The 21,158-nt window shown below is 61.4% G+C and overlaps 2 protein-coding genes across 5 annotated transcripts; both read right to left on the bottom strand.

Moving 5' to 3' along the window:
- Window positions 1-1,029: 1,029 nt before the first annotated feature.
- On the bottom strand, window positions 1,030-14,746 carry ACVRL1 (activin A receptor like type 1). Of its 2 annotated transcripts, XM_040581243.1 has the most exons (11): window positions 13,459-14,746; window positions 11,979-12,293; window positions 8,900-8,970; window positions 7,351-7,575; window positions 5,914-6,113; window positions 5,702-5,801; window positions 5,197-5,343; window positions 4,848-5,123; window positions 3,770-3,967; window positions 2,274-2,404; window positions 1,030-2,152 (listed from the first exon to the last, which is right to left on the bottom strand). In XM_040581243.1, the coding sequence occupies exons 3-11, from the start codon at window positions 8,964-8,966 to the stop codon at window positions 2,018-2,020; spliced, it is 1,479 nt and encodes a 492-aa protein (XP_040437177.1). In that variant the 5' UTR covers window positions 8,967-8,970; window positions 11,979-12,293; window positions 13,459-14,746; the 3' UTR covers window positions 1,030-2,017. The 2 variants fall into 2 exon arrangements, with proteins under 2 accessions (XP_040437177.1, XP_040437176.1); XM_040581242.1 differs by lacking the exons at window positions 1,030-2,152; window positions 2,274-2,404 and having other exon boundaries at window positions 3,952-5,123.
- A 149-nt stretch (window positions 14,747-14,895) lies between these two features.
- On the bottom strand, window positions 14,896-20,944 carry ANKRD33 (ankyrin repeat domain 33). Of its 3 annotated transcripts, none has more exons than XM_040581246.1 (5): window positions 20,669-20,944; window positions 18,504-18,912; window positions 17,612-17,741; window positions 16,735-16,875; window positions 14,896-16,594 (listed from the first exon to the last, which is right to left on the bottom strand). In XM_040581246.1, the coding sequence occupies exons 2-5, from the start codon at window positions 18,807-18,809 to the stop codon at window positions 15,822-15,824; spliced, it is 1,350 nt and encodes a 449-aa protein (XP_040437180.1). In that variant the 5' UTR covers window positions 18,810-18,912; window positions 20,669-20,944; the 3' UTR covers window positions 14,896-15,821. The 3 variants fall into 3 exon arrangements, with proteins under 3 accessions (XP_040437180.1, XP_040437179.1, XP_040437178.1); XM_040581245.1 differs by lacking the exon at window positions 20,669-20,944 and having other exon boundaries at window positions 14,896-15,731; window positions 15,821-16,594; window positions 18,504-20,057; XM_040581244.1 differs by lacking the exon at window positions 20,669-20,944 and having other exon boundaries at window positions 18,504-20,056.
- Between the last annotated feature and the right edge of the window lie 214 nt (window positions 20,945-21,158).

The raw sequence follows: 21,158 nt of genomic DNA on the forward strand, positions 1-21,158 counted from the left end.
TGTGCATGTGTGATTTGTGTGTGCATGCATGATTTATGTGTGCGTGCTGTGTGCATGCATGGTTTGTGCATGTGTGATTTGTGTGTGCACACATGATTTGGGTGTGCAAGCATGCATGTGTGATTTCCATATGCATGTATGATTTGTGTGTGCATGCATGGTTTGTGCAAGCATGCATAATTTGTGCATGCACATGTGAGCATGCGTGATTTGTGCATGCAAGCATGCATGCAGGGGTGTGTGGGTGTGCAGGGCTGTGCACCACTGGGAGGGTGTGTGCAGCATGCATGCATGGGGCGACATGCAGCATGTGTGTGCAGCATGCTGTCCCGCTGCGTGTTGTGTGCAGGATGTGTGCAAAGCATGTCCTTGGCATGGTGGGAGCGTGTAATGTGCAGCGTTTGTGCTGCTGGTGCAAGCAGGGTGCTGCGAGCCACTGGCCTGGAGAGCTGGGGCGTGGTAGGGGCTGAGCACCCCAGACCCTGAGCTGAGCACCCAAGACCCCAGACCCTGGGTTGAAGACCCCAGCCCCTGGGCTGAGCACCCAAGACCCCAGCCCGGGCACCCCATACCCTGAGCTGAGCACCCTTGACAGGGCACCCAAGACCCTGGGTTGAGCCCCCAGCCCCCAGGCAGGGCACTCCAGCTCCTGGCTTGAGCACCCAAGCTCCCAGCCCCCAGGCAGGGCACCCCCCCCCCCCCCCCCCCCCCCAGGGCTGAGCACCCTGAGACCTCCTCACCCCTACAAACCCCTCACCCCAGTGCCAGCCCAGTTTCCCCCAATCCCTAACTGGGAGCAGGACGCAAGGGCAGGACATGCCAAGCCCAGAGTGGCCGCAGGGATGTGCGGGGACCAAGGATGGCCAGGGGCCCCCAAGCCCCAACCCCCCCCCCCCCCCCCATTTTTCATCCTTGGGGGGTGCAGGGAAAGGGTGGGCACGAGGCTGGAGCGAGGTTTATTGTGGGATCCAGCGATACACGGAGCAGCTACGCGGTGGCGAAGCAATAAATTAAGCCATGCAGAAGTCATGGGGGTCCCATCCTGCCACGTCGCCCGCTTGGGGGAGGTTTGGCAGCTGTTAAGCGATCAAATAGCTTTAGGCTTTATTCAATATATTAAATCTTAAGAATTAAATAATTACGGAGCAAAGCGGGTTCTGCTGAACATCTCGGTCCTGTCCCAACCGCCCCGAATGGTGGGTTTTTTGGGATGGGTGGGAGCCGGCCATGGGGTGTACCAAAACCCCCTGGAAAACACCTAAATGTTGGTATTTTGGCAAAATCTTTCCAAAGGGCTTGGAAAGGGGGGCTGCTGGCTGTCCCCCAGGGAAGGATTGCCCCCCTCCCCATGGCTGCGGCAGCACCCGGCTTGGTGGGTCCCTGTGCCATGGGGGATGCTTGGGTGCTGCTCCGTGCCGGCGGCTCCTCGTCCTGGGGAGCCACGAGATGCGCCGGGACGTGGATTTGGCCCAGTTTTGGGGGATGCTGTCCCTGGACGGTCCTTTCCCAGTATAATCCAGCCCTCCTTCTGGGAGAGGCACGCCGGGCACTGCAGGCCTGCCGGGGAATTCCTGCTGCCTCCGCCGAGCCCACGGCATCGCCGCTGCCAACGCGCCGGGCGGGCAGGTTTGGGCAGCACCCACTGCCTGCCTGCTCCGATGGGTGCCAGCGATGGGGTGGGTGCCCAGCTGGCCACGGGGACCGCGGCAGAGGCTCCGGCGCTTGTGGCATCCAACCGGGGGGCTTGGGGTGGGCTACCACCCCCGTTGGCATCCCTGCCAGGCGTCCGATGATGGATCCGGGGGGGATTTTTATAACCAGGCTGGAAGATTCCTCCCTGGCTTTTTTTTTTTTTTTTCTTTTTTCCTATTTTTTCCTCCTCCTTGCAAATTAAAAAGGCTCCAAGGAGGGGTGGGAAAGGCAAGAGGCTGTGAGCAAAACCCCCTCTGTGTCCGGCAGCCATCCTAGTGTTGGCTTCGCTGATTCTCCGGCGCAGCCTCCGGCACGTGCCCGGCGCTCACTGCTCTGGTTTTGGCTTTTCCAGGGAATTATTCAGCTTCTTCAGCGTTTTTTTAATCCGCAGAGCGGTGAGGCGGGCCGAGGGGCTCTGGTACCAGCACTCCTTCATGATCTTCGCCAGCGCTGACAGAACCTGGGGGAGGCACCAAACAAAAAAAAAAAAAAAAAAAGGAAAAGGAAAATGGATGGATTTCGTGGAAAGCAAAGATCTGGCTGGGGATGGGAGCGGGGCAGCCCCCCCCCCGGGGACTCACCGAATCGGAGAAGAGGCGATTTGGGACCACGGGGGTCTGCTGGTCGATGCACACCACCTTCTTCATGTCCTCGAAGCTGGGGTCGCTGGGGACAGCGTCGAAGAAGGGTGGCCGGTACTCCTCCACAATGCCTGTGGGAGCGGGGTGGTGTGAAGGCAGTGGGGAGGGGGCGCAGGGCTCACCCCCCTCCCCCCTCCACATCAAGGGTTGCCCCCCCTGGGGGGCACGTGGGGCTCCAGGTGTGATTTGCCCCACCGTGCCGGCGGTGATGCTACCCATGGGGTGCATGGCTCTAGCGCCAGCTGCACCGTGGGACCTCACTGGGGTGGCTCCAACACTGGTTCCAGCACCACTGGTGGCTCCAGCACCAGCTCCAGCACTGCTGGTGGCTCCAGCACCAGCTCCAGCACTGCTGGTGGCTCCAGTACCAGTTCCAGCACTGCTCATGGCTCGAGCACTGGTTCCAGCACTGCTGGTGGCTCGAGCACTGGTTCCAGCACCGCTTGTGGCTCCGGCACCGGTTCCAGCACCGCTCGTGGCTCCAGCGCTGCTGGTGGCTCCAGCATCAGCACCAGCACCGCTGGTGGCTCCAGCACCAGCTCCATCACTGGCAATAGGCCAGCACCAGAATTCCCATGAATAACAGCCCCAGCACCGGCTCTAGCACCGGCATCCAGCTCCCGGCACCGATGCCACAGCTCTGCTCCGTGCCTCCACCTGGCAGCCAGCCTGGTGGCCAGCCCACCAGCTGGCCCAGCTAATCTCTGCTTAGTGCCTCCATATGGCCGTGTCCCCACCGGATTTAACCCCTCTGGGCCACCCCAAGCACCCATCACCTCCCTGGGGGTCCACTGCACCCCACGCCCCCCCTGCCCTGGGGCTGTGCCAGGGCCATACAGCCCAGCCTGGAGGGGGGGGGGGATGCCTGGAAGGGTTAAAACCAGCTGGTTGGAGGTCATCCCCCACCCATGGCTTTGGTAATTCGGAGTAAATGTTTAATCTGAAGGAGCCCTGGGGCAGTAAATGAGATTATGGGGGCCAGCCTGAGCCTGGGGGGGGACCTCCTGCCTCACCCGCCAGTGCCCACCATTTAATTAATGCTTCTAATGGACTTTGCCGGCGGTGGTGAGCAGCGCTGGCCACGGCAGCCTTGAGGAGGCTCTTCCACAGCGTGGGGGACCTTGTCCCCATCCCGAATCCCATCATTCCCCAGCCAAGCCCCGCTGGCCGGAGGTCCCGGCCATGGCCAGCTTCCAGGCAGCGCTCGAAGCTGCTTGTTTTCTAATCAGCACTGAACAAACAAAGCGCTGATTGAGTCTAATGGGCCCTTTAATCAGGGAGCCGGGTGCTGACACTAGATTACAGTGTTTATAATTTACAGCTAATCTTCTGGGCGAAGGGAAAGAAAGAAAAAAAAATAAATAAAAAAAGGGACAAAAAAGGAGGGAAGGAGGGAGCGGGTGCAGAGCGGGGCAGCCGGCCCGGGAGCTGCTCACCGTTCACCACCGTCCGCCGGGTGATCTCCCAGAGCACCAGCCCGTACGCCCAGATGTCCGTCTTCTTGTAGGACTCAAAGCAGTCGGTGCGGATTTGCTCGCTGAGCACCTCCGGGGCCATGTAGCGCTTGGTGCCCACCCGGGGATTGTTGCCAATGTCCAGGTAGTCGCTGCCCTGGGAGTGCATGACGGCCAGTCCTCGAGGGGTAGAAACGTAGAGTTATTGAAGATGGAAAAGACCATTAAGATCATCAAGTCCAACTGTAAAACGCCAGGATGCTGGCCACGGTCAGCACCATGGTTGTGCTGTCTCCTTAGGATGCTGGGGTACTACATCCCTGGGGTACCACATCTCTGGGGCTCCATATCTCTGGGGCACTGTATCCCTGGGGTGCCAGAACCCCAGGGTATCACATCCCTGAGGCACCACATGCCTAGGGTGTCACATCCCCAGTGTGCTGCATCCCTGGGTACCATTTATCTATGGGTACCACATCCCTGGGGTACCACATCCCCGGGGCACCACATCCCTGGGGCAACATATACCAGGGTATCACATCCCAGAGTATCACATCCCTGGGATACCACATCCCAGGGTGCCGCATCCCCAGGGTGCCATATCCCCGGAGTACCACATCCCTGGGGTACCACAACCCCTGGGCACCACATCCCAGGGTGCCACATCCTTTGGGCACCATATCCCTTGGGCACCACATCCCCAGGGTGCCACATCCCTGGGGCACCACATCCCAGGGTATCACATCCCTGGGATACCACATCTCAGGGTGCCACACCCCCAGGGTACCATATCCCAGGGTGCCACATCCCAGGGTGACACACCCCCAGGGTACCATATCCCAGGGTGCCACATCCCCACGGCACCACATCCCTGGGGCACCACATCCCAGACTTCCCTGGGTACCACATCTCAGGGTACCACATCCCTGGGTTACCACATCCCTGGGGTACCACATCCCAGACATCCCCGGGTACCACATCCCAGGGTACCACATCCCTGGGGTACCACTTCCCCGGGGTACCACATCCCTGGGTGCTGCATCCCGCCCTCCCATCTCACCCAGGTCTGCGATGCAGCACTGCCGGTTGCTTTTCACCAAGATGTTCCTGCTCTTCAGGTCACGGTGGGCAATGGCGGGCTTGCCCTGGGTGCCGAAGATCTCCACGTGGAGGTGGACGAGGCCGCAGATGATGGAGGAGGCCAAGCCCAGGCAGGTCTCCACGTCCAGGGCCGTCCTCTGCAGGTAGTCGTAGAGCGAGCCGTTCTCGTGGTAGTGGGTGATGAGCCAGAGCTGGGTGCTGGAGTTCCTTGATGTCATGTCGGAGGCGATGAAGCCTGGATGGAGAGAAGGTTAGGACCACGGAGCCACTGCACAGCCACCCTCCGGACCCCCTGGTCCCCCACTCACCCAGGATGTTGTCGTGCCGGAGGAGGACGGTGTTGTAGATCTCTGTCTCACGGAACCACGACTGCTCATCCCGGGAGGAGAAGATCTTCACGGCCACGCTCTCCCCATGCCACACGCCTCGCCACACCTCGCCATAGCGTCCTTTGCCTGCCACGGCCATGGCACCACATCACGCGGCCCCTCCAGCCCCTGGTGCCCTCCCCGCCCCCAACGTGATGAGCATGGTTCCCGCTGTGGAAGAGCAATGGAGCCCCACAGGGTCCGTTGACCTTGGCCAACTGCCACCCACCCACCCAGCCGCTCTCCCCCTCCCTTATCAGCAGGACAGGGGGACAACTTGGGGTCTCTACGGGGTTTTGGTTGAGATGGCCCCATCCAATGCCCCCTCCTGGGTCTGGCATCTGGTGCCATCTCTGGCTGCAGGGGCAAAGGAGTCCGGCACCTGCCCAAGCATCGTCTGGGGTGGCCGGGGCAGCCTCCCCCCATATGTGGCCACTGTCCTTACCCACGCACTCCACGAGGGTGATCTGCCGAGCCACCGTTCGCTGGACGAGGAAGGGCAGCCCCGAGCCGCTGCCCGTGGTGCAGTCATCATTCAGCAGGTCCTGCGCAGCCGGGGTGGCAGCGGGGTCAGCCCAGCCACCAACCCCCACCTCGGGTATATCCCTCTCTCCCACACCTCGGGGGCACTCGGGGTCCCCCCTGAAGCTCACCCACCTCTAAAGTGCTGTCTCCCACCATGGATGCCTTCAGCATGAGGTCCGTGTCTCCCAAGTCACTCTTCTTGTGGCGGTGCTGGGCCACCTTCCAGCAGAAGAGTGCTGTGAGTGCTGCGAGGACGAGGAGGGCAAGCAGTGGGACGAAGATCATCAGGAGGACATTGGGCAGGGAAGGCGTCTGTCCCAGGGTCTCTTCTCCTAGGTGGGTGAAATGATGGGTGGGATCATGAAGGTGGACATGGGTGGGTGAGTGGAGGTCGTGGTGCTTGGACTTGGACCTGGGTTGGGTGGAGGTCTTGGTGCTGGGCTTGGAAGTGGGTGGGTGGAGGTTTTGGTGCTGGGCTTGGACGTGGGTGGAGGTCTTGGTGCTGGGCTTGGACCTGGGTGGGTGGAGGTCTTGGTGCTGGGCTTGGACCTGGGTGGGTGGAGGTCTTGGTGCTGGGCTTGGACATGGGTGGAGGTCTTGGTGCTGGGCTTGGACCTGGGTGAGTGGAGGTCTTGGTGCTTGGGCTTGGACGTGGGTGGGTGGAGGTCTTGGTGCTGGGCTTGGACGTGGGTGGAGGTGTTGGTGCTGGGCTTGGACCTGGGTTGGATGGAGGTCTTGGTACTTGGGCTTGGGTGTGGGTGGGTGGAGGTCTTGGTGCTTGGGCTTGAGTGTGGGTGGGTGGAGGTCTTGGTGCTTGGGTTTGGACTTGGGTGGGTGGAGGTCTTGGTGCTTGGGCTTGGACCTGGGTTGGGTGGAGGTCTTGGTGCTTGGGCTTGAGTGTGGGTGGGTGGAGGTCTTGGTGCTTGGGTTTGGACGTGGGTGAGTGGAGGTCTTGGTGCTGGGCTTGGACGTGGGTGGAGGTCTTGGTGCTTGGGCTTGAGTGTGGGTGGGTGGAGGTCTTGGTGCTGGGCTTGGACCTGGGTGAGTGGAGGTCTTGGTGCTTGGGCTTGAGTGTGGGTGGGTGGAGGTCTTGGTGCTTGGGCTTGAGTGTGGGTGGGTGGAGGTCTTGGTGCTGGGCTTGGACCTGGGTGAGTGGAGGTCTTGGTGCTTGGGCTTGTGTATGGGTGGGTGGAGGTCTTGGTGCTGGGCTTGGACCTGGGTTGGGTGGAGGTCTTGGTGCTTGGGCTTGTGTGTGTGTGGGTGGAGGTCTTGGTGCTGGGCTTGGACCTGGGTGAGTGGAGGTCTTGGTGCTTGGGCTTGTGTGTGTGTGGGTGGAGGTCTTGGTGCTGGGCTTGGACCTGGGTTGGGTGGCTCTGTGCTGCGGTCAACCCTGTGGGTGGCAGCTCAAGAAGGGACACCTGAGGGCATCTCACTGGCCCTGTCCCACCTGGGAGAGGGCGACCCTCCAGGTGCTGAGTGAGGATGAGGAGGATCTGGAGACCCAACCAGCCACATGGGCAGCTCTGCCCCTCTCCCCCCGGCTCCTCGAAGGGGACCATACCCCTGTACCTTGCAGGAAAATCTCCAGGTCAGCATTGCACATGCTGGAGTCGCAGCACTTCATGCCGTACTGCTCCGTCACGAGCGTGTGGCAGTTCTCCAGAATGTTCTGGGAGAAGCAGCCCCGGTGCTGGGTGATGGTCCCCTCCTCCTTCCTCTTGCTGACGAAGCACACCTTGCCCGTGCAGGTGGGCAGGCTGCAGTGGGGCACGTCGCAGGCGCACAGCAGCTCGTCTGCAGGCACGAGGAGAGGGCGCGTTGTGCCGTGGGACCACCCTGCTGCCCATCCCAGGGTGGCTTAGGGGCTTTGGGGGACAGTGACATCTGTCCTGAAGACTCTCGAACCAAATTTCAAGAGTGGGCAACCCGGGACCACCATGGTCCAGGCTGGGGAAGGTGGCTGTGGGTGCTCAGCACAGGGAAGCCCATCCTGAGAGCTGGAAAATTGCTTGCTCCTGGCTGGCACCCAAGCACCAGCTCCAAAGTTGGGGGTCACCTGTCCCCACACCCCCAGGGAGGCAGCAGAGAGGCCATGCATTCAACCCCCCCCAACTGGGATGAACTGGGATGCTCTGGTTCACAGCACAGTGTCACATCACGCCCACGGGGTCCCAGGGGACATGGGAGAAGGTCCCGGGAGCCAGGATGGGACCAAAAGCCACCAACTCACCCAGTGCCCCCCCAGTGGGTGCTGCGGGGACACTGTGTTTTGGGCGCTGGGTGCTGAACCCGGGGGTCTTTCCTGGAGCTTTTCCCAACTTTCCCCCCCGCCGCAGCGCCGGAGCGGCACGGAGGGCAGCCCCGCTCCCAACCTCCCGATTTAGCTCTGCCCTTTCGCGCAGAAAATATCCCTCCTGGAATCAGCAAGTTCAGCGCGAGGGCAGCCAGCCAGACGGCAGCCGGGGAACGGATGGCTGTGGCCACCCCCCTGTCCTGTACCTGTCACCCCCCTGCCCCAAAAGCTGCCCCGTGCCAGGGCCGTGGGGTGGTGACGGGGTGATGGGGCTGGGTCAGTGACCCCCCCAGTGGTTGGTGGCCCCATGGGCAGGATGGAGACCCGGTGGGGACTTGTCCCCCTGACAAGCTGTGCTGCCCCCCACCCCCAGCACAGCCACGCTGCTTCGGTCCTCCCGGCACAAGCACCCAGCCAGGCTCTGTCCCCATGTCACCCCAGGGGTGACGAGGAGCTCGTCCCTGCTCCCCACCATCACCCCTGGGAAAACCCACGTTGTAAAGCACGTGCGTGCGAGCCTTTCCCTCATCTCCCCTCTGGTGATGTCAAAGCACTTGAGGAACCGTAATTAATTAAGCCCAGATCCTCTCTGGGAGGCACGTCACCATCCCAAGGGGGAGAAGCCCCTTGCTGGGGACAACGCGGGTCCCCGAGGAGCCCCGCATCCCTCGGCGCTCGCTCCGGGCGAGCTTGAACGAGCCGCCCTCCGCCGTGGTTTATTTTGAGCAAAGCCATGACGTTCCCAAAGAGCCCAGGGTTTATTTTAACCACCCCGGGTGGGTGACAGAGTACTGGCTGCCTTCACCGCATCGCTTTGGTACTCACCGGCGGCGAAGCCAAGGGAGAGTGTCATCAGCGCCAGCACCACCCGGCCACAGGCTCCGCACAGCATCTTCCTGCGGAGAGCAAGAGGGGGTGAGAGGCAGCCCCCCGCACCCCCCATCGCCAGGCTGGGGGTGGCCATGGGGGCTTTGGGAAGGAAATTGGGGGGGACCGGTGAGCGATGGAGGACAGGCAGGGCGGTGGGAGGTGGGATGTGCTGCTTGCACGCGGAGTTTGGCTCCGGACGTCCTGGGTACAGCCCTTCCTGAGAGCAGATCCCTAGCACCTCCCGAGCTTGGGGGATCTCCCCACGGTGGTGTGGGACACCGCACCCGGCCCCTCGGTGCTCAGGAGCCCTCCAGGATGGGGACCTCGCCATGTCCGTGCTGCCCCAACAGCCTTTATCCCAGCAATCCCTATTCCGGCGCTTCCCACCATTCCCATCACGCAGCCGCCGGCAGACCCCACGGGCTCGGCCACCACGGCGAGTGCGGTGATGCCACGTTCCCAGGTTTGGCAAGACTCCAGGTGGAGGATGGAGCTCAGAGCCCCCACGCTGCTCTGCATCCCCCCACCAGCACCACAGCCGACGGGTAAAAAGCGGCGCTGGCTCCCAGGGGGGCTTTTGTACGGAGTTTATCCATGACACAAGCAGAGGTGCTGCGGGAAGCCAAAAATTCCTCCGCTGTGCCTTTGGGGGATGTTTGGCTATTTTTTTTCTCTCTCTCTCTTCTATTTTTTTCCGGGTGAAAGAGACATTTCTGCCAAGCCAAACACGGCGGAACCGGCGCTGCCCCCCACCCCACGGCATCGCTGCCCCTTTCACATGGCTGAGAGCTTGGCTGGCGGCGACCGGGGCTCCCCAGCCCCTCCTCGGTTCATTCTTCGTGATTCCCGACATAAACACGCCAAAGTCGCCGTTTCCTGCAATTGAAGGAGCCCTGCCCAGGGCTGCCGGGACAGGAATCAAGATTGTTTAGATTTTGGCCTTGATGGGGAAGCGAAGTCACGCAAGCCCAGCCCTCAGGAGCACGCATGTCTGCGGCTGACCCAGGCAGGCTCCAGCTGTGCGTAAAACGGGCTTTTCCTCCCCAAAATAGCTCGCTTGGTGGGGAGGAAACGGCAACTGGGTCCTGGGGCTGGAGGGCAGGAGCGGGATCTGGTCCCACGCACCAGGAGCAATGACCAGCTGAAGCAGCACTTCTCCCTCAGCTGGCTTGGGATCTGCTTGATTTTATAAAATTAATTCCCCTTGGAGGGGGGCTGCTGCTCTCCCAGCCTCCAGGATGCTCCCGGGCACAGCGCTTCTCCTTGCAATCCCGAGAGCTGCAAAACGCATCTTTTTAAAGGGAAGCTGAGACTCCCAGGTGATGCTTTCCCTCCTCGGGGCCACTTCCGTAAAATCCGGAGCCATTAGACGGCTGCGGGATATTTGCCCTGAAACCTCACCCAGAACTGAGCAAACAACCCAGAGCCATCCCTGGCATCCCATGGGAAAAGCATCCCAGGTGCTTCTGTAACGGGTCAAACCAGCCTGCGCATCCCCATCCCAGCCTTTCTCCCTCCTTTTCCATGCTGGAGCTGCGGCCCACGCGCCCTCCTGGTGTCCAGAGCATCTTTCCCAGCCTGGCTGGGGGGCGATGGCAAGTCATGGTGCCATGTTACATCCTTCCATCCTTTGGGATTTGCAGCAGCAGGAGGAGAAGGAAAAAAACCCAACTGGAACCTCTTGGATGGGGCGCGGGCGCTGGCAGAGGTGGCTGGGAACCATGGGCAGCCGTGGGGGGTCTGGGGCAAGACCCAAACCCAGGGATGGGAAATTTTCAGGGATGGGGAAACCCTGCGGAGAGAAAAGTGAAGGGGCTGGTGGTGGTGGTGGGGAGATGGAGCAGGAGGTGTCCCTGGGGACATGCAGGATGGCTAAAGGAGCCCTGGCTTTTACCAGGGCGGCTCGGCGGAGCTCTGCAGTCCCCCGCTTCTGCTCTGCCCTGCGGTTTCTGCTGCTCCCAGGGGGGTTTTGCTGCAGGATGCGGCTCGTGACTCAGTTCCCCCCTGTTGCCTTTTCGCAGGGAGCCAGGCACCGCAGAGACCCTTGTGCCGGAGAGCCGGTGGGAAGCAGGATGAGCCAGGCGGGCGCCGGCCGGCTGCAGGTCTGAGGGGCAGGTTGGGCACCACGTTGGAGTCAACAAGAGCTTTGCCATGGATTCTCCTGGTTTCAGGCAACAAGGAGAGGTTTTTCTCCCCGCTCCCCATAGATGCGGCTTGGTCACACACACCCCCTGGCATCCTCCGGTTCGACTCGGGGACCCCCACGGGTGGGCTGCGCCGCCCCGGTGCCTCCTACACCGCTGGGCATTGCTGCACCGTAAACCAGAGCCACGCACGGAGCGTGGCAAAGCGGCTGGTGTTCATCTCTCCGCGGGGCTGGCATCACGCGTGGCTCCTCGTGCAGCGTGGGGATGAGGGGGGTGCTCCTGCCCTGTGGTGGGGTTTGGATGCCGGTGACGGGGCACAGCTCCCACAGTGTGGCCGGCACCAGCTTCGCTTTAGGGGCTTTGTTCTGCGAACGGAGCCTCTTGAGCGGCTGTTTGGCTCTTCCTCGCCCACCCCTCCTTCCAGGGACCCGGGGGTTGGCTTTGTAGAAGGGGTGCGTGGAGGCGTTGCGTTCTGCAGCGGCGCTGCCCTCGGTGCCCCATTGCCCTTGCTCCAACCCCCGGCTAGAGGAATTGTCAACTTTTCCTCAATTTTTCCCCATGGCTTTTCCAAATACACCCAAACTCCCCGTTTCCCGTGTCAGCGCCAGGCTTTCAGCAGCAGCCATGTATTATTGCAGCTCTTTAGCAAGGACCTGGGGGTGCATCCTGCTACCACTGCACCGGTGTAAACCCAGATTTATGTGCCCGACTCCACCAGTGCCCCAGTTCCAGCCATTGCTAATCCTGACGTCAACCCCGGTGTTGCACCGAACATGAAGGAAATGGGCTCAAATCCTGACTTCAGCTGCCCAGGGGTAAATCAGGAGGGAGGTGCTGAGCTCGGTGCAGCCCTGGACCCCACGGACACGCGGTGCTTCCCCACTCACCTACAGCATCCGCGTCCTGCAGGCGCTCACGGCACCGCCGGGCCCCGGCAAGGCTCTCCCGGCTGCGGTCCTGAGCTCGGCAGCGGCGTGCGCAGCTCAGCCAGGGCAGCTCTGCTCCGTGCCGTGCGCCCCGGTTTGGAGGAGCTTCATGGATCTGCTCCCCTCCCGCCACCCGTCCCGTCCCGGTGGGGGCTCCCGTGGCCGCCGCGTTGCCCGTCCCGGTGGCGGAAGGTCTCCGTTGTTGTCCCAGCCCCGGGGGCTTGGCTCGGCGGCCCCCGTTGTCCGAACGCAGCTGCTTGGCAAGTGCTCTGTGGTCTGGATGTGGGAGAAGTCAAAAAAATGTTTCTTATTACTGCCTCTTCCTGCCTGGCTTCTCTCCACCACTCCCAGCTAATAAAGCATTTCCTATTGCTGAGCACACATCCAGGGCCAGCCTCCCTTCCTCCCGCACCCCGGGCCCCAGCTCCATCCTGGTTGCTCTCCCTCAACCCGTTCCTCCCGCTCCTGCCCTTCACCGGCTGATTTCCAACCCCATTTTCCAGCTGGCAAGGCAACCCCAAAGCCTTGGTGGGGGGATGTCCACCACGTCTCCCACCCCGAGCATCATAAAACCTTGGGCAGAAACGCCGCCAGTTGCTTTGATGGTGCCGGGGGTGGGAATGGTCTGGAGAGATGCTGTGGGAATGACCTTGATGTGCTTGGCCATCCCTCCTGCCGCAGCATCCATCCCTCCTGGGGATGGGAGCGTCACGATGGAGCCAAGGGGCTCCCCAGTTATTCGATGCTGGCCACAACGCTTTTGGGGTGCTGTGCTGGAGGGTGGGGGGGGAACACCCCCACCCCCCATAGGGATGCTCTGCCCTGTCTGTGGGCACGGAGCGGGGCTGGGGTGGGCCCAGAGGGTTTGCTCAGTGCCTCCTGCCGACACGTTCCCCGCCGTGGTCCTTGGGATGCCGTAGCGACGGGGGCTGGGATGCCGGCAGCGGGGCTGTTCCCACGGGGGGAGGCTGGGCACTTCCCACTCCCCCAGGACACGTGGGGCTGCGGGCAGCAGAAGCATCGCTTCCCCTTTTGTCATTTCGGGGTTGGTCTTTGGGCCACCCCACTTGCAGCAGCTTCACGCTCCTCCCGGCCCCCTCCTCTCCTTCCAGCGCCTTCCCGAGCCCCATCCCTGCCTTGGTCCCAGCCATTCCCCCAGCGCGGTGACCCACTCCCACGGGCAGGCAGCAACGCACGGGCTGGCATCGCAACCTCTTCCCTAACGAACTTACAGGGCCTGATTTCCCTCCCTGTTCCCCGTTGCACCACCAACCCCAGTTGCACCATGAACCCAACTGGCACCCGGAGCCTCCCGGCGCCGGAGGGGGGAGGGCAGCCGAGAAGCTTCGAGTCTTGCCAGCCGCCTCTTCCCAGCTTATCGCCCATGATCTAGGAAGTTCAAACAAACAAAAGCACAAAACCAGGATAAAACAGGAGGGACCTTCATGGGTGACCTTGCCCGCGCGGGGGCCGGGAGCTTTGCAGAACCGGCGCAGGGGAAACGGGCAGTTTCCATCAGATAGAATCCACCCGGGAGGGAGCTGGTGCCTGCAGACACTGTATCTCTGTGACCATCTTTGCTCCGGTGAGCGGGTCTTGGGGATCTGACTGGTGATCAGCCCCTCCTGGGTTTATTCCTGGGTGGCTCCTGTGTCCCAGCTGCCTCCCGTGGGTGCAGGCACACGATGGGCAGGATTTTCCCTTCGCAGCCCAGCTCTCTGGTGACGGCTGGTGCTGGCTGCTTCGGTCCCTGAGCTTTCATCTTCCAAATGGGGCGGCAGCGTTTTTTTTTTAAACCATAATCATCACTGCGGGGAGAAATAATTGCTTAAAACAATCTAGAAGTTACTAAGTCTTAATCCTGGGTGACCTGAAGGGCAGGGAGGGGTGGGAGCCCCAAGCCGGGCTGCAGCTCTGGCACTGCCGCGGTGGGAAAGCAAATTAATCCAGGACTAAAGGTGCATTAATGAAGATACCCAACGCACCCCATGCTCCCAGTTGCACCAGTGCCGGTGCCAGCCCCCGGCTGGGGCAGACGGGGTGAATCAGCGGGGCTGGGCCCCCGCCTCGGCACTGGGCTGAGCGCCGGCACGTCGGCAGCACCGCACCTCACCGTCCCGCGGCGGCCGTGGCGCAACCTCCCCCCACCCCCTCGACGTCAAAGACGAGACTTTTCTGCCGTCGTTTGGGTTCTCAGCGCCACGACTTCACCCTACAACGGGGGTTCCGGCATCCCCGGAGCGTTGGTCGGACCCCTACCATGGTTTCACCGCTGTGGCAGAGGGGGTTGAGGGGCTGGTGGGACCCGGCTCTCCCTTCCCCCTACGTGGCAGGAGCCTGGCTGGCACCGTGCGTGCCGCGGCTTCTCCATGTGCCGTCCGCCCCCGGCTCATCTGCCAGCCGCCGGGAGCTGGCGAAGGAGGGCAGCCACGTGCCGGGGAGCCCAACGTGAGCCAAGGGCTGGAGGGGAACAGACGGGGAGGTTACGGCTCCTTCCTGACGCTCATCCTTCCCTGCCTGCCCACAACGCGCCCCAAACCTCCCCCCGCCCTCCAAAAGCAGGGAGGGGGGCTTCTGTCCCCCTAAAGAAGGGGGCAGCGAGGGGAAGGGGCTCCGTCCTGGGCTGCGTGCCTGGCCGAGGGTTATTTACTGTATTTTATATTCTTTTATATTACTTATTTAGTACAATCAAGCCGCTCTCGCTGCTGGTCACTCTCCCTGGGGATCAAACCCTGGGTGCTCCAGGAGCCAGCACCCCACTTTCACCTTCCTATTTTTTTTTTTTTTTTTTTTGGGATCTATTTATTCCTATAAAAAGCCTGATTTAAGGGCTTGGAATCCAGGGAGCACAAGCTCCCCGCCGCTGCAGCACATCCAGGGGATGCCAGCACCTTACCAAAAAAAGCATCTGCACGGCTCCCCGTGGGAGGGGGGCCCGGGGGCTTCGTGGGTGCAGGCGAGGGGTCCCAGGGCTCCGTGTGGGCACAGGCTGGAGCTCCTGGAGGGTGGTTTGCTTGGGAAGAGGGAGCACTAGGTCCCATCCTGGGTAATGTTGGAACACAAGAGCTGCCTCCCCTCCTATCATCCCTGTCCCGGAGGGCAGCAGGGGAGGGAGCCTGGGACCTCCCCCCCCCCCCCAGGTTTGGTTTCCAGCCCTCGCCTGGCACCCGGAGCTCAGGTCAACCTTCCTCCAGCAGAGATGCTTCCCCATGCCGAGCCTTGGTTTGTCCTTCTGCAACCCAGGAATACGTGGGAACGGGGAAGCGAATGTCACCGAGGGGGTGACAGGGGGGCCAGGGGATGCTGGCAGCGAGGGGGAAGCGTTCCTGCCAGCCTGACAAGCAACCCTGAGCTTTATTCATGAAATCAATGCTGTTAACATGGCAACCGCTTCCATTTTAATTCTCACAGCCACATTCCACCACACGCTGCGATATCAAGATCTCAGGAAGAGCAGAGGGGGGGAAAAAAAAAAAAAGAGGAAAAAAGAGAGGAGAAAAGAGCCACTTCTGCCACAGATCTGCTCCCCGGCAGACCCAGAACCTGGCTTAGGGCAGGGTCTCAGCACGGCGGAGCCCAGTATGACCAGTGCCAGGCCAGGGTGGCTGCCCTTGAGGTGGGAGAGGATGAGGGGCCGGGGACCTGGGACCACAGGGGCTGTGGCATCGTAGCTGGGTATGTCCACAGCATCCTTCTCCCTTGAGCATCGCCATTCTGCTGAGCAAGGAAACCACCCCGTGCCAAGAACTTAAGCAGGTCCAAGGGGCCAGTGGGGACCTTGCCCCCACCCTGCCACCTCCCACCTTAGCGTTTCTTCTCCCCTTTCTTCTTTTTCCCCTCGTTCTTCTCCTCCTCCGCCTTCTTCTTCTCCTCCTTCAGCTCCTTGTACCTCCACTTGGGTGGCTGCAGCAGGTGCTTGTCCTTCCCGCGCTGCCTGCGCTCCCTCGAGCCGGCAGGAGGGCAGGAGGCTTTGCTCACTTTGATTTTGGGGATGGGGTCCCCAGGGAAGATGCTGTTGATGCGCCGCAGCCGCGGGGGCAGGAAGCGCAGGAGCCCACCAGCCGGCTGGCGCGGCTGCAGGAGCCGGATCTCCGACACGGCTTGGCCATTGCAAGAGGATGCCCCGGTGCTGGGGCACGATTCTGGCTCAACATCTGGATCCGGCACGTGTTGCCCAAGGATCTCCGGCACGGACAGCCTGCGCTTGCCCACCTCGGGGGGGCTGTTGGGGCAGATGGTTTGGCAAGCGGTGGCCACGAAGGGGCTGGCGAGGGAGGTGGTCATCCTCACCATGTGGTCCATCACGCCGTCCTCCTCAGGGTTGCGGGGGAAGTTGAAGGTGAATATGGATCGGATCTTCTCCGACAGCCTCTTGGTCCTGGATTTGGGGCTCAGGGCTTTGGCTACCAGTTCGGCCAGGGCTGGCCACTCGGGCCGGTACTGGGTGCCAAACTGCTCTGCCCGCGGGCGCCGCAGGAGGGTTCTGATCCTCACGGTTGTCTCGAAGCGGCCGGTGAAGCTGGCCCATTCCCTGGCAGTCTTCCCCTTGACGGGATCCACCGCTTCCAAGTCTGCCCCTGGAGACACCGGGATGCAGACAGCATCACCGCAGCATCCCACCCTGTCCCACCCCGGAGCGCTGGGTCCAAGCGCAGAGTGAGCAGCCGTGCCACCCCTTCCCCCCAAAATCCCGGGATGTCCCTGGGGGGATGCTCACCGGCCAGGAGCAGGGTGGCCACGCAGTCCTGCCGCCCCTGCACCGCAGCCTTCATCAGCGCCGTCAGGCCCCTGGGGTCTCGCTTGTCCACCTCAAGTGCGGGGTAGTAGTTGAGGAGGTAGTTGACGATGGTGATGTGTCCTTAACAGCCAGAGAGAAGCTGCGTTAGAGTTTCGACAGTTAACGAGTGATAACCACTGATGCCTGCAGGAGAAAATATTTAGCAACCGCATCCCATGAGGATGAAGATGCAGAAACTCGGAGGGATCAGGACTGAAAGGGTTTGGGGTTATTTTTTTGAGGGCTTTGGCCGTGCAGGGAGCAGTGCTGGCGCACCAGCTGCTTCAGCAGAGAAGGCAGGAAAGAGTCCAAAAAAGCAGGGAAAATAAATAAATAAAATCAGCATCAAGGATAAAGTGGGAATAAAGCGTGATCCCGACTTTGAGATCCTCCTTTTCCCCACCGTTAGTCGGGATGGAGGGAGCTGGACTCTTCTCCTGCCACGAGGAAAACCATCGGGATGGGAGATTTGGTCCCTGCACGTGGCGTTTGCCAGCTCGGAGCCCTGGCGCAGGGAAATAAATCCCTGTGGCTCCTGGGGCTTTTCCAGAACACACGGGGCAGCTCGGGCTCAGCACCGCTGCTGGATGTGACACATCAAGCCAGACGATATTCCTGTAGGAATTCCCATTCTTCCCTCATCTGCCCGGTTTTACAGTGGTGCTAAGACCAACCGTAGGCTTTAGCCAGAGAGGGTCACATCCCTTGGGATACTCAGCTTTCCTGATTTTCGGGTTTTTGAAGGGGGCACGCAGGGTCACATCACTGGAGGGGTCTCAGGGGGCTGCCCCGTGCCCAGGCTGAGCGCCGTGCCTACCTGCCTGGGCTGCCATCATGAGGGCCGTGTTGCCATCCTTGTCCTGCTGGTTGACATTTAGGTAGGGGCACTTCTGCAGCAGCGGCACGATGTCCACGAAGCCCTTGCAGCAGGCGACCATCAGCCCGTTCTGGAGAGGGAGCAGCACTCAGCACCGGGGTTGGCACAGCATCATCCTCCCCACCGCGTTGCTCCCCGTGGTCCCCCCACCCCAAAGCAGACAGGCTCAGGATGGGAAGACAGATGAGGGTCTGCCGCAAGGAGCGGATCAATCCCAGGAGACTCATCCGTCGTCAAACCCATCCCACCCAGGGCTTCCAAACCCATCCCACCAGGGCTTCCATAACATCCCACCCAGGGCTTCCAAACCCATCCCACCCAGGGCTTCCAAACCCATCCCACCCAGGGCTTCCGTAACATCCCACCAGGGCTTCCATAACATCCCACCAGGGCTTCCAAACCCGTCCCACCCAGGGCTTCCAAACCCATCCCACCCAGGGCTTCCATAACCATCCCACCCAGGGCTTCCATAACCATCCCACCCAGGGCTTCCAAACCCATCCCACCCAGGGCTTCCATAACCATCCCACCCAGGGCTTCCAAACCCATCCCACCCAGGGCTTCCATAACATCCCACCCAGGGCTTCCATAACATCCCACCCAGGGCTTCCATAACATCCCACCCAGGGCTTACATAACCATCCCACCCAGGGCTTTTATAACATCCCACCCAGGGCTTCCATAACATCCCACCCAGGGTTTCCAAACCCGTCCCACCCAGGGCTTCCCCACCTCCTTTTGCAACCACCATCCTTCAGGATTTGTCTGTTCCCAGGGAATCCTCTTTCTACTCCGTAGGGTACCCACACCAACTCTGTAGGGTACCACTCACCCTCCCATTGATGTCCAGCTCCGTGGCCTCACTCCGGGTCACCCCGTGCTCCAGCCTCTCCTGCACCAGCTTGGCATCATTCCTGGCACAGCACTGGTAGAGGCTGAGACCCCCGGCACCACCGGCCCCCGGGGAGAGCTCGTAGCAAGGGTAAACGGAGTCATCGGAGAAGATGCTGCTGCTGTCCGAGGGCTCTGACTCATTCTCCTCCTCCTCTTCCTCCTCGTAGTGCAGCTCCGGGTCGGAGGCATCCAGGCTGGAAGCGGGGGCTGCAGCATGTTCTCCTCCACCGCAGGCATCTGTCATCCGGCCCGGCCGGGGGGAGCACGCCCGGCTTGGCCCCGAGCCCTGTCCGGGGCCAGGAGCCCCTCTGCGGGGGACGAGGGGACACTCCGCGCCGATCACCCCCCTGCGCAGACACAGAGGGGGCGTGGGAACAGTGTGGGCTCTGGCATCCCTCATCCCACTGGGAAGCATCAGTTTGTTCCCAGCCGCCGGCAGCACAACCAGTGGGTCCAGTTTCCATCCTCTGTTCCGTGTAAACGTTTGTACTGGGGGCTTGGATGCTGCGAAAGCCCGGGGGGGAGAGCAGCTCCCCACGGCACCGAGTGGGGAAAATGAGGGGACAGCTTGGGGGTCCGCAAGGGGGACAGATGTCCCCGCGATCTAGGCGTTGAACCACAGGAGTGGGCACACTGGGAATGGCTCCAGGGATGCTGGTGGGGGCATCGGGGCTGTCATGCCCAGCGCCGTCAGGATGGGGACACTGGGAATGGCTCCGGGATGCTGATGGGGGCATCGGGGCTGTTGTGCCCAGTGCCATCAGGATGGGGACACTGGGAATGGCTCTGGGATGCTGATGGGGGCACTGGGGCTGTTGTGCCCAGCACCAGCAGGATGGGGACACTGGGAATGGCTCTGGGATGCTGATGGGGGCACTGGGGCTGTCGTGCCCAGTGCCATCAGGATGGGGACACTGGGAATGGCTCTGGGATGCTGATGGGGGCACTGGGGCTGTCGTGCCCAGCACCAGCAGGATGGGGACACTGGGAATGGCTCCGGGATGCTGATGGGGGTATCAGGGCTGTCATGCCCAGTGCCATCAGGATGGGGACACTGGGAATGGCTCCGGGATGCTGATGGGGGTATTGGGGCTGTTGTGCCCAGCACCATCAGGATGGAGACACTGGGAATGGCTCTGGGATGCTGATGGGGGCACTGGGGCTGTCGTGCCCAGTGCCAGCAGGATGGGGACACTGGGAATGGCTCTGGGATGCTGATGGGGGTATCAGGGCTGTTGTGCCCAGTGCCATCAGGATGGGGACACTGGGAATGGCTCTGGGATGCTGATGGGGGTATCAGGACTGTCGTGCCCAGTGCCATCAGAATGGGGACACTGGGAATGGCTCCAGGGATGCTGGTGGGGGCATCGGGGCTGTCATGCCCAGTGCCATCAGGGTGGGGACACTGGGAATGGCTCTGGGATGCTGATGGGGGCACTGGGGCTGTCGTGCCCAGCACCAGCAGGATGGGGACACTGGGAATGGCTCTGGGATGCTGATGGGGGGTATTGGGGCTGTCATGCCCAGTGCCATCAGAATGGGGACACTGGGAATGGCTCTGGGATGCTGATGGGGGCACTGGGGCTGTCATGCCCAGTGCCATCAGGATGGGGACACTGGGAATGGCTCCAGGGCGGTAGGGATGCCGATGGGGGCATCCAGGCTGTCGTGCCCAGCAACAGCAGGATGGGGACATCTCCATCCCTCCCCATGCTACGCGGCGGGGGTCTGAGCCCCTCCCCACTTAATCCGGTGCACACCAAAGCAGCTGCAGACCTTTCCTAGCTGCAGAACTAGAGAGAAGGGTTAAATCCTGCTCCTTAGGACCAAGGAGCAGGGGCTGGAGCAGCTCCTGAGGAGCCCCTTGAACAGCACTACACAGGGCAACCCACAGCCCTGGGGCAGGAACCCACCGGCTACAGCCCAGCAGCAGAAATTAAACCATTTTTGCTTCTAATTAGGCCCTAACGATGAATTGATTGGTGCTGTGAAAGGAGGAAAACCTTCACAATTCCACCAAATTTCACTCTCCCACCCCTCTCAGGCATCCCAGAGCAGGCTTTGGGGATGAAGGATGCTCCTCTCGCCGTACCCTGATCTTACCTGGGGGCTGCTCAGACCTTCCCCACGGGTCCCTCCTCAGCCGGAGACCATCCCAGCTCCAACCGGGGAGGAAAACTTGGTGAGAAAGAGCAGGAAAAAAAATAAAAAATCACCCCTACCCTTGGCAGTGAGAAAGAGGTGACTGCTCCGGCTCCGAGGTGGCCTTTAGGCACCAAAGCTGTGACGAGTGGCACGTTGCCGCGGGCTCAGCTGGCCAAGGTATCTTAATTTAAACCGTTGCTTAAAATGGCTCCATCCATCCTGAGCAGGATCAGGGCTGCTCCGGCAGGATTTAGCATCTTTAGCTGAGGAGCTGTTGGCAGTCCCGGGCTTTTTATACCCAGCTCACCTCGAGAAGATGCTGCTGCCTGAGCAGCCCCCAGAGCTCTGCTAAATGCACCCCCCCCCCCCCCCCCCCCCCAAATAAAACACCCCCCTTCCAACTCCTTTACAAGTAGGTGAGTCTGCTGAGCAGGGAAAACTGGGAACT

This window comes from Falco naumanni, assembly GCF_017639655.2.
Source record: "Falco naumanni isolate bFalNau1 chromosome 20 unlocalized genomic scaffold, bFalNau1.pat SUPER_20_unloc_2, whole genome shotgun sequence".
Taxonomy (NCBI): Eukaryota; Metazoa; Chordata; class Aves; order Falconiformes; family Falconidae; genus Falco; species Falco naumanni.

Coding starts and splice junctions, on each gene's coding strand:
- ACVRL1 (XM_040581242.1), bottom strand. CDS start 8,966: ATGCTGTGCGGAGCCTGTGGCCGGGTGGTGCTGGCGCTGATGACACTC. Junction 6,114..7,350: donor CCTGGAGATTTTCCTGCAAG/GTACAGGGGTAT, acceptor TCACCCACCTAG/GAGAAGAGACCCTGGGACAG. Junction 5,802..5,913: donor TGGGAGACAGCACTTTAGAG/GTGGGTGAGCTT, acceptor CCGGCTGCGCAG/GACCTGCTGAATGATGACTG.
- ANKRD33 (XM_040581245.1), bottom strand. CDS start 18,980: ATGCTTCCCAGTGGGATGAGGGATGCCAGAGCCCACACTGTTCCCACG. Junction 16,876..17,611: donor CATGATGGCAGCCCAGGCAG/GTAGGCACGGCG, acceptor CTGGCTGTTAAG/GACACATCACCATCGTCAAC. Junction 16,595..16,734: donor GGCCACCCTGCTCCTGGCCG/GTGAGCATCCCC, acceptor CGGTGTCTCCAG/GGGCAGACTTGGAAGCGGTG.